The sequence below is a fragment of the Monodon monoceros genome, unplaced genomic scaffold (genome assembly GCF_005190385.1).
Source record: "Monodon monoceros isolate NGI ecotype Baffin Bay Population unplaced genomic scaffold, NGI_Narwhal_1 Super_Scaffold_18, whole genome shotgun sequence".
In the NCBI taxonomy this organism is placed as follows: Eukaryota; Metazoa; Chordata; class Mammalia; order Artiodactyla; family Monodontidae; genus Monodon; species Monodon monoceros.
In genome coordinates, this window is record NW_021703774.1 from 121,163,313 (window position 1) to 121,175,978 (window position 12,666).

The 12,666-nt window shown below is 35.7% G+C and overlaps 1 protein-coding gene across 6 annotated transcripts in view; it reads right to left on the bottom strand.

Moving 5' to 3' along the window:
• Positions 1-12,666, bottom strand: part of LRRC7 (leucine rich repeat containing 7) — a 499,978-nt gene that overhangs the window by 301,016 nt on the left and 186,296 nt on the right. For all 6 annotated transcript variants that reach the window (XM_029228809.1, XM_029228810.1, XM_029228806.1 and 3 more), the window contains one exon: positions 9,563-9,765. In XM_029228809.1, coding sequence (XP_029084642.1) covers positions 9,563-9,765 — 203 coding nt within the window. The remainder of the gene's footprint in view (positions 1-9,562; positions 9,766-12,666) is intronic.

A 12,666-nucleotide genomic window follows, 5' to 3' on the forward strand; every position in this document is an offset into this window, starting at 1 on the left:
AAAACATCTCTGTTCTTAGCTTCCATGACAACAGCACATGGGTTCCTCCAATATCCATAGCAACTCTTTCTCTCCTTGCTTTCCTAATTTATCAATGGAAACTCTTTCTAAATCCCTTTTCAGGCTTTAATCTCCTATCCCCCAAATCCATTCTAATAGCAAATCCTATTAACTTTACCTACAGAGCATGCTTCTGTTTTCTTCACTACCACCAATCTAGTTGAAACTACCAACTTCTCACCCATATAACTACTGTAGCCTCTAATCTCCTTGCTTCCACTCTTAACACAGTGTATTCCCACATTGCACCCAAAGTGGCATTTAAAAATATATATATATGTTATTTAAGATCACCATTAAAAAAATTCTTCAGTGGCCCCCTATCTCACTTTGGATAAAATCTTAAGCCCTTTCCTCGCTTGCTTGAACTTACAGGATTTAGCCTCACTGTCTATCTACATCTCCTACTGCACCTTATACAGCTTTCTCCTCACTCATTACACATCCATCTTTTTTCTGTTCTTTGAACATGCCTCATTTATTCCTACCCTAGAGTATTTCCTCTGCCTGGAATGCTCTTTCTCAGTTCTGCATGGTTGACTCCCCCTGTCATCCAAAGCACAACATAAAGGGTCACTCCTTAGAGAGGCATCTACTGTCCTCTCAACCTAAAGCAGTCTCTCAGCAATTTCCTTGCTTTAATTTCATCATGATACTTGCCATTATCTAACATTTTATCTTAAATATTATTTTCATTCCTTCTTTGCAGCAATGTAACTTTTGTGAGAACAGGAAGTTGTTGGTCTTGCTCAATAATGTATCTCCAGCTCTAGAAGAGTTGTCTACACATATTTGATACTCAGGAAAGGTTTGCTGAATGAATGAACAAATCAATGGATATATTTTACCTAAAATTTGTTTTTTTATACAATTTCCAAAAAACTGGCAGTAAAAATCAGCAAATGAGTTTCATTCTCATTGAAATTTCAGTGAGATTTGATATTTGGGTAAAGGTTAGCAATAAATGATGGATGAGTAAGTCTTTAGCTGGAAGATAAAACAGTTCAAAAACTGACTGGGCTACTACAGAAGTCCCAGTTTCTCACTGACACACATAATAAAGAGTTGTTGGTACTATCAACTTTTGAAACAATAAAACATTGTAAACAAAAATAGAAATCTGAGTAAGAAAAAAATATCTAAAGTTTTCCACATATAAACAATGTTTTTTACAAATGTGTCCTACATCTTACTTTCCTTTGGGCCCCTAGAGAGTCCATCTACATTATTTATTGAAAAAAAAAACAAACCTACGCATTTGAATGCCAAAATGATTGCAATAAAAGAGCAGATTTGGATAAAGATGTTCCAGGCAAGAGATTAAACAGAGTCAGATTTTGATTATTTATGCATCACGCATGTGACAGTTTTATTTTGGACATGGTTTTTATCATATTCAGATGAATTCTATACCTTTGGTGCTGGAGCACAAAATAACTTCACACTATGCACACTGAACACCTTTGAGGGAGTAAGAGAGTTGGAAAAGGCCATTCTTTTCACCTTTATTGGATCTTCAGAGAGCCCTCCATAGATATATGTGGAGCTACTTATGTAACATGCCATGGTTATAGACAATTCTATGTTTATACAAGACAAACACTTAAGGAATTACCTGTTAATGTGAAATTTGTTTTTAAAAATGAGGCAACTTTATTAAAGAAGTGGCAGCTTTTATATTCTGCATTTGAAAATTTAGCCCATGTTTAATCTAGAGCAAAGCTTTTCATATTTTTTACACATGACAATTGTTTAATCAGCAACTATAGTGATTCAAGTAGTTTCTTTTACTTTGAAAGATTCCCCTTGAGTAGTAGAAAAAAATAATCAATGATCATTCAAGCTTTGATAAATAAATCATAATTACGAACAAGCAACTCAGAATTTGTCCCCCTAAAATATTTCTTCTCTGGCTCCTTTGATGTCATTAGACTTCTCACAAAATAAGCAAGTGTACTTGATTTCAAACAATTTTATTTAAAGGTGTAAGAAAAACATGGCTTCAGTCTCCCAAATTCTAAGTATCAGACATCAGTGAATTAAAAGAAGAAAGAATCAATAAAATTGCAGATATATGATGTGTAGAATGCTGGAGACACTTTGTTTTTTTTTTGGCTTGTCTGGAATCCATTTCCCCTTTTCCATTAGAACCTCAACCTTCTTTTTAAGAGCATCCTTAATTGTATAATAATATTTTGGGAGGCATCTGGAATTTGAATCTTGAATAAATATCATGGTTACATGGGGGTGTTTGGAGGTACACTCCTCACAAGAGCAGCAGTGTGTGGTCTGTACTGTCATTGTGCTGTGAATTCTGTGCAGCAACTCAGAGCTCTCTTGATTTCTATCCTTTTTTTTTCATGTAAAGGTCTTCAGGCTCCTATTGATTTTGAGCCTGAGATATATTTTAATAAATGTTCATCTTTACCATACCTTTTTATGGCCTATAATAAAAAAAAACAAAAATAAAACAACTGTAAATCCATATTAAATAGTACATCATAGCCATTTGTTGACCAATTAATATTTTCTTGTTATTGTAGTACTGTATTTGTCTAAATTTATGTTAAAGAAGCCAATCAACTTCATTAAACATATGCCCTTTCTTATCAAAATAAACTATTTCTCTTAGCTCAAGAGTTATATATCACTTTGCCATTTTTATAGGGCTTTCATGTACTTTATATTATTTGGTGCTCACTGCGATCCTACGAGATGGGCAGAAATAAATTTGTTAGCATCTAATGCAGAAGAGGAAGCTAAGGTTCAAAGGGGTTAAGTAAGATGTCTGAAGTCACATGATGAGCTCATTTCAGAACTTGTGTTAAACCTAGGTCTTCTCTCTTCAGAATTTACATTTACTGTAGTACTTCTGTGATAATAACCAGTAACTACAGTCACTACTCTGTCAGAATACTTCCTTATATTGTTCATCATTTTTATCTATTTAAAATGAATCTCAGATGAGTGAATCACAAAACGTTAATTGTGAAAGGGATTTTAGAGGGCTTTTTCCACCCTCTACTACCATCATGTAAAAGTATATTCTTTGACATCCCTCCTTTGACTGCTTCTAGAGTCAAAGAGCACATTCCTTAACTTGGGAAAATATTATGTTGAAGCTCTATTTTATATGGATAAAGTACTTAGAGTTTGGGAGTAAGAAAAAATGCAGAGTGTACTATATTAAGTAGTGGATTATGGAGGAGCCACAAAAATTATCTCACCTCACTTCAACCCCAAGAATCAGCATCAAAAGTTAAGAAAAGGAAAAAAACACAAATTAAATGAGAGAGTTTGATTTTCTCTGTTGTCTGCAGATATGTGCCCACATTTCCTGTCCTTCCCTACCTCTGGCCACTGTCAGAGGTCTTACTCTGCAAAATAATACACACTGTTTCAGAGGGAGCTATGCCGATGTTTTATAACAATGAAAACTTATTTCACAGTATCTTACTACTGGTTAACACTATTGAATTGTACTCGAAATCTTCTAGAGATATAATTAAGCCTAAAGTTTTGTTGGGGAAGTGAGTGACAGTGGTGGGCATTGTTATTTTGTGTAAGATAATGGCTAAAGCTTCTCTAGGAAGGTGATACTTGAGCAAAGACCTGAAGGAAATGAAGCAGCAGGCCATGTGGAAGAGCAGCGCTAGCAGAGGAAAGAGTGGGGACCAAATCTCTGAGTGGAGAGCTTGCTTGGCTTTTATGTATAGGCTCGGCACAAACAACTCCAACATAGTTGTCAGAACCCGTTCATTGGTCATTAACTTGGAGCTCTATTTTACCTGCTGGCTGCTGGCAAATGATTCAGGTACGTTTTTGTTGCTTATTTATTTTCTTAAAAGCCCGTGGGGATTTCTTCCATTTCATGGCCAATGACTGGATCCAAGCCATGACAAAATTTTCACCAGTCTAAAATATCCCTCTTTGATAAATTTTTGTCTGTTTTATATTGGATGATCAATGTCTTAGCTATACAGCCCTGCATGAGTGGTCAACACAGAATCGTGAGCACCATGCAAGTGTTTTTCGGTAGCCCTTGCCTGGCACCTGGCTTCTCAATGTCTGTTTTCTTCCCAGAAAAAGCAACTGCCGATATGGAGGTGTTTGTTTTTTCTAGCATCTCTTAGCTCACTGACAATATTCTACACTAGACGTAATATTGTTAAGATGATGAAGCATCTGGGAAGCATGTCCTTGAAAAGCGGTCTAAGGGACTTGGAAACTTGTCTTGGAAAACAGAACTCTAAGGCAAAACAGAACTCTAAGGGGCTCTATGAATTCCTTTAAAATATTTTAAGGATCAAGGCAGTAATGCCAGAAGCATAATTCCTCGTCCAGGGAAGGCAGGCCTTAATAATCTTAGTAGCACTCTGAGTGCCCAGCCAAGTTTTAGATGGATAGATAGGTGAATGGATCTACACCATTAACATACTGAAGAACTTTCTAACAATCAGAACTTTCCAATAATACAATGGTCTACTTCTTAATTGAGTGACTTCTTCCATAATAGAAACGTTCATGAAGAGGTTGGATGACTGTTATAATAGAAATAAGAGGTAGACATTTCTGCACTGGGGGCAAAGTTGGACTAGTTACTAGCTATAGGTTCCTGGAAAGCAGTGGTCCCTGGCAACACTCATGGGGCACAAAGCCAAACTTTAGTGATACATTTTGACTTGTTACCATAGCATAATCTCTTCTATCCTAACTAACACATAATCTTTGGTTTTAGTTTTGGATAGGAATTTAATATCCCATGTGGCCTAAGATAAGTTAATTAACTTTTCTGGCCTTGATTTGCTTATTATAATAATTGAGGGCTTAAATAAAATAATTTCCAAAGTTGCATTTACTCAAAAATGACATAATGTGATTCTGTGAATCAAGGAAATTCTCTGGGGAAGTGGTGGTATTAGCCCTCACAAATGTGCAGGTGTAGCTATTTGGGTCAATAACCTATCACCCAATATGGGCAGAGGGTTGTTTTTCTAGAAGCTGTCTTTGGAGATTTCAGTTAGAAATGACATCATGCCACAACATTTTTTGAGAGAGTCAATACCCAGAACTATCTTGAAATGTTACAAAATCTTACTATTGTACCCAGGGTAATTAACATGGAAAATTTCCTTTATCTATGGGAGGAGAATGATAAATACCAATTATTGATTTTTTTCTATTCCAGGTACTCCACAAACATTATCACACCAAGCACCCTACCCTCCTATGTATCTACCTATGTATGTATGTATGTATGTATGTATCTATCTATCTATCTATCTATCTATCTGTATAATCCCAGGAGTTGATGATATTATTTTCCCAGCTAAACAGTTTCTCCCAGTTTCTGAAGAAACTGAGGCTTTCAGAAAATAAAATACCTTCCCAACCAATTAGCAGTGCTAGGATCTAATCCCAGGTTTGTCTGAGTCCAAATCCTAAATTCTTAATCTCTAAAATACTCCTGGGTAGTTTATATGGGGAAAACTTTGTAAGTACAATACTGCAGATTTAGTCCCGTACTCTTTTATACACGGATAAATTAACCTCTTCTACCAAATTCACTCTGTGTCTTTCAATTTTGGTCACATATTGACTTTACCAAAATTATTTCTTTAATCTTTTTTAAAGTTCCTCTTCAGTTTCAAGAAGTTTCTCTGTAGATTTTCTCTTTATTGCTCTTTTTTTTCACATTTGTCTTCCCACTCTATTACTTCATATATAATATACATATGTGATCGTCTCTTACTCTGTCTATAATTTTGTTTCCAGTTCCAAATAACAAGCAAAGCAGTACTAAATTATAAGCTGTGTGGGTTTCTATCACTGTGTGAAAGGCACGTTATTTTGTATTTTTACCTTTCACTACAAAAAATTAAGCAACACAGATTGAACTATTCCTAATCAAAACACTACCTGTTCTTTCATATCTATTTTTTGCATCTTTTCTGACACACTCTTGACATTCTTTTCCTAATGCCATTAACCTTGACTCTGTTCCCTACCTGCTTTATAAGAATGTACAGTACAGACTCTTGGCCAGCTAGAACATTCTCAGTATAAAATATCTGAATGAAAATAATTTTTAAAATGTATAAAAGGTAATTCTTGCCGTAATGTAATATCAAGAATACAAATAGTTATCTCATTACTCAATAAATCTCAAATCACAATGGTAATAACGTCAAAATAATACCAAGAAAACAGTAAAATAAGATGGCGGACAAAAAATACTTCATTTAATCTAACTTTGAAAGGTTTAAATCCCCTAAGGGCTCAATACTTTGCCTACAAGTCCTTACAAACTTTGATTAAGAGGAACTTTTCCTCGCAAAACAGCGATTTTATAGCATTTTGTTTGTAGTGTACATTGTGGTAATCTCTCCAACAGTTCTTCCACCTCATTTCCTTGTGTTGCTGCCAGTAAGCACAACTCTACAGAGGTGGCCCATCATTGTTTAACCCAATTAGAGTAATTTCATTTTTCTTGACATAGTGGATCCCATAGCAAATGGACTGGATCAACAATGAACATGTGACACAATTAAGGTCAATGAGACCTAAGGACAAGTTAACTGAAGAATTCTGGGGGAGACACTTCTCGTCCTTCTCAGAAAGAGTTTTCAGAGGCCAAAAATTTCTAATTTGGGATGCTGTGGACGTGAACACTAGAACAGTTCTAGCCATTCTGCCCCATGAGGGAAAGCCAGCCTCAGAATAAAGCTGATTCCACACAAAGCAAATAGAAACATACCAAGTCTGGAGCTTGTTCTGAGATGCATTTTCCACTTATGTGAGCCAATCAAGCCTATTTCTTGTTTAAATCAGTTTGGATTGGGTTTTGTATTACTTGAAACACACATAATGAGCCCTAATTGTTACGTCAGTCCTTTTGTTTCTTAATTTACCTATTTTTCTAATAATGCACAAATATATCCATGTATTATTGTAATCAAATCTCAAAGTCAGATAATTTAGGTCATATCTCAATATCAGATACTTTAGAAAAAAGGAACTTACAGGGCTGTTTTAGGAAACTAATAATATTGAACTTTGGGAGTCAAAGAAACCTTGAGAGATTATGTGAAAGGTCTTTGAAATACATAAATCATACCAATAACAAAAGATAACCATTTCTCCTGAATTCTAATACATTGCAAAAGTGTTATCAAATCCTTGGTTCACTTGTATTATTTTTATTTATTGTTAATCCAAGCTCTCTTCATTAAGCCCCTAGTGACTGACTTGATATGTAAAACTCTCCAATGGCATTTTCTGCCTGATGCATCAAGTCAAACAATGCTGTGTAACTCTCAAGACCTTTCATAATCTGGGTTCCCTCTGTTCTCCCTACTCTACCTACATATGTCAGCACTTGCCCACTTGCACCTGCAGCTGCAGACTCTTCACGGCTTTGCTGCTCCTCTCCTTTCCCTCTACATATATTCCATCTTAGTTTTTGCATCTGTGCTTTTTGGTCATCCCCTCCAAGAGTGGAACTCTTCTCTATACATAAGCTCTACCACAGGATTTCGTTCTTTGGCCCTGATTTTACTTTATTGTGTATTCACCTCTAACGCTTCAGTTTTCTCTGTGATTAGGTTGTCAGATCCTTGAGAGCAAGGGTTGAGATTTATTTCTATTATAACCCCCCTAAAGCTTCAAATACTGTGTAGCAGAGTAGATATTAAATGAGTATGTACTTGATTAATTAACCATATTTTTACTATTTGTCTTACAGACTCTGTTGCATGCATCTAGAAAAAGATTTTAAATGGCTGGATTGCCCTAGGGCTGCCAGATTTAGTAAATAAAAATATAAAATGCCCAGTTAAATTTTAATTTCAAAGAAATAACAAACTGTTTTGTGTTTTAGTATAATATACCCAATGCAATATTTGGGATAGAATTATACTGGAAAATGGCCTGTTTTTTAGTTTAAAATTTAAACTCTACTGGATGTCCTTTATTTCATCTGGCAATTCTAGATTGACCTGACCTAAAAAAAACAAAACTTTGTTCTTAATTTCTTAAATTAGAGCTAAATGCCACATTTATGAATTGCTTAACCTTATATAGTCTTACTAATCAAGTCCTATAGTACATGAAGTTCTCTGCATTGTTTCATCTAGCAGCAACAACACATAGATTGAGTATCCATTATGTGAAGGTCACCATGTATCCTCCTGTACAGGGAGGCAAAGATGAAGAATGAAAGATTCATCTAAGATGAATAAGATCTTTCCCTCTACCCTCGAGTAGTTCATAGCCTGGTGGAAGACACAGCCCATTTCAGTCCAGCCTCCACTTATGTGCAATCTGGATGTTAATCCATATGGCCAAAATGTTTTAGGTCTGATTCAGCCCTCCTGGGCAAAGATTCAAGATGACACTATACACATAGGTGGTCAAAAATGAAGGATATTGGTTTTGAAGTACACATTAAATAGTTCCTGTCTCTGAAGTGTTATATAAACACTGTAATCCATCATCCTAAATGAAAACAATCATTCAAAAATCCTTTTGATCAGAGCATTTTACTCTGCTTTTGATATTAACTTAGTTTTTATGATGGGAGATTTTTTTTTCTGGTTCTTGGATATTTAACATGCATTTTTTTTAGCGTAAGCAATGGAAATGTATTGCATGACATTTTCCCCCTCTTAGCCATTAAGTTCTTCACGGGTGAATGCCATTCCAGCTACTTAATTTGAGTCACTTATTTAGGTGAACAATAGGATCCAATGATTTAGATTTTGAACCTTCTGCTGTGTGGCCTTAGTCTGCTTTAACTAATCTCTCCAGTGTTTTCTGGTCATAGGAGACATTTTCTTTGCATAGCACAAGATCATAATGGCAGTGCGTATGTATGTGTGTGTAAAGTTTGACATTAGTTAAAAAATTTTAGCTACACTATATGTATAAGTTGTATGCCATATAAATTCAGTGATGTTTGTAATAACCAAAAATTTCAAATTCTAGAAATAACAGCATGTTTTTCATAATAGTATACTTGACTCTTTGTGTGTGTGAGTGTGTGTGTGTGTGTGTGTGTGTGTGTGTGTGTGTATGTAAAAGCATTTCTTAGACTTGTAACATATAATTCAAGGCTTTAAAACAATGTCACCTTAACACACAACATACAAATTTTCAGTTCTGGAATAAAGAGTACCATATTTTCCCTTTCTTTTCTAAACATAAGCTATTGATCTCAACCTACCAACCTGTTATTTTCTTGGAGATCATCTTCAGTTAAAATAAAAAGGCATATTACATAAAATGATGATTTCAATGGAGTTCAATTGGTTATTGGCATATTACATGAAGTTGCAAATGGAGTCGCATTAAAAGGTAATGAGAATATTGGGAAAAGTTATATTAATTTGAATGATTTGTCAATTACCTAGATAGAAGGCTGTAGTTAGCATTATCATTATGCCAAGTCTCTGGAGTTATGAAATACTCATTTGAAGTACATATTTAGGTTGTCAAAAATTACCTTTGGTAGCTCTTCAATTTGATTGGCATCTAGGTAAAGTTCCTCTAATGTCCGTTCAAAGTTAAAGACCTCCTTTGGCACCTGCTGAAGGCTGCAGTGGGAGTAATCTAAAACTGAGATGATTTCTTCTTCACCTCGGAAACATCGGCACGGCACCAGACGGCCGATGATTTTCCGCTTGGTGGTCATCTCCAGGCACTGCACTAGAGAAAAACAGAAAAAAAAACAACTGCTTAACTACCTTCCTTTCGAAGGCATTCTTATAAAATTTAAAGCTTAGAAATTTACTTATGTTGTATATTTTATAATTATATAATGCCTTAAAGAAGTTTACATAAGAAATGCACATGCAATAGATCATTTAATCCTTAAACAGCTCTCCAAGGTATGTAAAGACATGTTCTTATTCCCATTTAACAAATAAAGAAATGGATTCAGAAAGGGTCAGAATCCCATCATCACACAGTTTTGGAATGGCAGAACTGGGCCAGAATACAATCCTGACTTAGCACAATGCTTACACTCACACTTGAAACATGGAACTATAATATGTTTTTTTTTAATTTTATACAAATTGCAGTGCAGAACAGAAACCTCCAGAATTTGTTGGAGAAAAACACATTTCTCTCATTTCTGCAAAATAGTCAGGTTTTACCCATAAGGTTTATGATATCCTCTTTTTGACTCAAATTTATTCCATTAATCAATAATTATTTATTGAGCTTCCCTGGTGGCGCAGTGATTGAGAGTCTGCCTGCCGATGCAGGGGGCACGGGTTCGTGCCCCGGTCTGGGAAGATCCCACATGCTGTGGAGCAGCTGGGCCCGTGAGCCATGGCTGCTGAGCCTGCGTGTCCTGAGCCTGTGCTCCACAACGGGAGAGGCCACAACAGTGAGAGGCCCACGTACAGCAAAAAAATAAAAAATAAAATAATAATAATTTATGAAATAACTAATATGCTCCAAGCATTGAACTAGGTACTGGGGATAGAGATGAACTGAACAAAGCTCCTATTGGAGCTACAGTTATTCACTTCTGAATAAGAATCTGTCCCTATGAATCCTTTTATTTTAATGGGAGAGAACAATCATGGCAGAAATTTCTGACATCCTGGCATGTCTTTCTCTAGGTTAAAATGACCAAATGTCATGAAATCTTGCACAAAATTGATATCATGGCATCTATAACACTTTATTAAAGTTACTGTTTTTCATGTCATTCTTTCCCTAGACTGCAAGGCTATTGAGGGTATTAATTGTGTTTTGTTCATTTTTACATTTGTATTGGTTCTTGACATATAGTAGATATTCATTAACAAATGTAAAATGAACAAATCAGTTCATGAATGAATAGATGGATACATTTGGGACTCTCTCCCCAACCACCAACAGATACTGATAATTTCTCATTCTAACTAAAATGTCACTATCTCTGTGAATGTCTCCCCAGGATAAATGAATGGTGTCTTCCTCTGAGCTCCCAGGGCACTAATCACATTGCTTCCTAATTATGTGTACTATTTCCTTGTGTACTGGGTGAGTTCTTGAAGGAGAGGATCTTGTCTTATTCATCTTTGAATTCACAATAACAGTACACAGTTTGCCATCTGCAGAAATAGTACTGAATGAGCATCAATTTGAAACTCGCATTTTATTCATTGATTTGTTTTTACTTATCAGCATAAACTTATTGCCGAAACAGAAAGTAGTGATAGTTCACAAAAATAATATAGCATTTTGTTTTGAAATGGCTTAGATTAAATCAAATTTGGAGGCAAATGAATACAATATGCTTAAGAGATGTTGAAAGTGCAGCCCAAAGCCATTTTTATTCCTCCTTTTACTTATGAAATTAATAAAATTATATTTTGGGACAGGTTCATGAGTCAGCTCTTATAGAAGGTTATAAGAACATGGTAATCTTTAGAAGGTTTAACTAAAAACATTAAAAAAGATGGTTTTTCCTCTCCATTACTTTCTATCTCTTGAACTCCTACACTTCTCATTTCTGGGAGCTTGAATCACAAGGTTTTGTAACTTTTATTTTACTCGACTTTCCTTGAAAGCCCTGATTGTAGGTTGATCTCTACATGGGATCTAGCACATATCAAGCAGCCAGTGAAAGCATCTAGTAAATATATGACATATATTAGGTACCTAGTTCATACTTGTTGAGGTTATTGCAGTTGTAAAAGTAAGTGATGATGGCTCAGGCTATGATAGTGGCAGTGAGGATGGGGAGAAGTGATAGACTGGAAAGGTATTTAAGAAGCAGAATCCAAAGTGTGGGTAATGGATTAGATGAGAGGTGGAAGGGGTGCTGTGGAGAGAGGGAGAAGTCTTGAAAAATTCCCAGGTTTTTAATTTATCACTAGTAGCCACATTGACTACCCAGCTGTGATGCCGTCAAGCTGACTCAAGGTGTGTATCCTGTCTGTCTCTATGACTCACAGGTGAAGAATCAATTGTTCATATGTTGTTTTTGCCCAGTTCCTTGCACTCACCCTTTTGTGCTGAACCTTGTAGCTATTTCTTGATACCCATCTGTTGCTGCAATTGCAAATTTTTTATTATGAAGAGAAAAAAGAGAATATGCAGGCCTGGACCTGAACCATTTGGCCAGAGAGTCCACTGTCCACTAAGAGTTTTGCAATTTAATTCACTTAGGACTGCTTTCCCTTTTGTTGATCAAACATGTAGGCTCTTCTGGTCATCTTTTCGGTCCCTTGTCTCATTCTTACAATGTGCTGAGCTTTCCCCATGACCCAACTTCTCTTTCCTTCAATCCCACTAAACGCTGAGATTGTGCCTTATGTCATGATCAATAACGTCATTGATCCTCTCCACTGAAGGCTTCCTCCCCTTCATAGTCTCAACTAAAACATGGTTCACTTATAGCCTTTAAAAGTGGAGCATGCTGATTTTCTCATAACTTAAACACACTTCAAGGTTGGAAAGTGGAATTGATATCCTCCCTTGCTCTCTAAAAATTATTAATCTTCTCTCATCCTAAAAAATGTCCTGCTCCTCTGATGGTCTCATTACCTGGTAGTAACATCTTTCTACTCTTTTTCATATCATTCATTACCACCTCTAGAACCCATT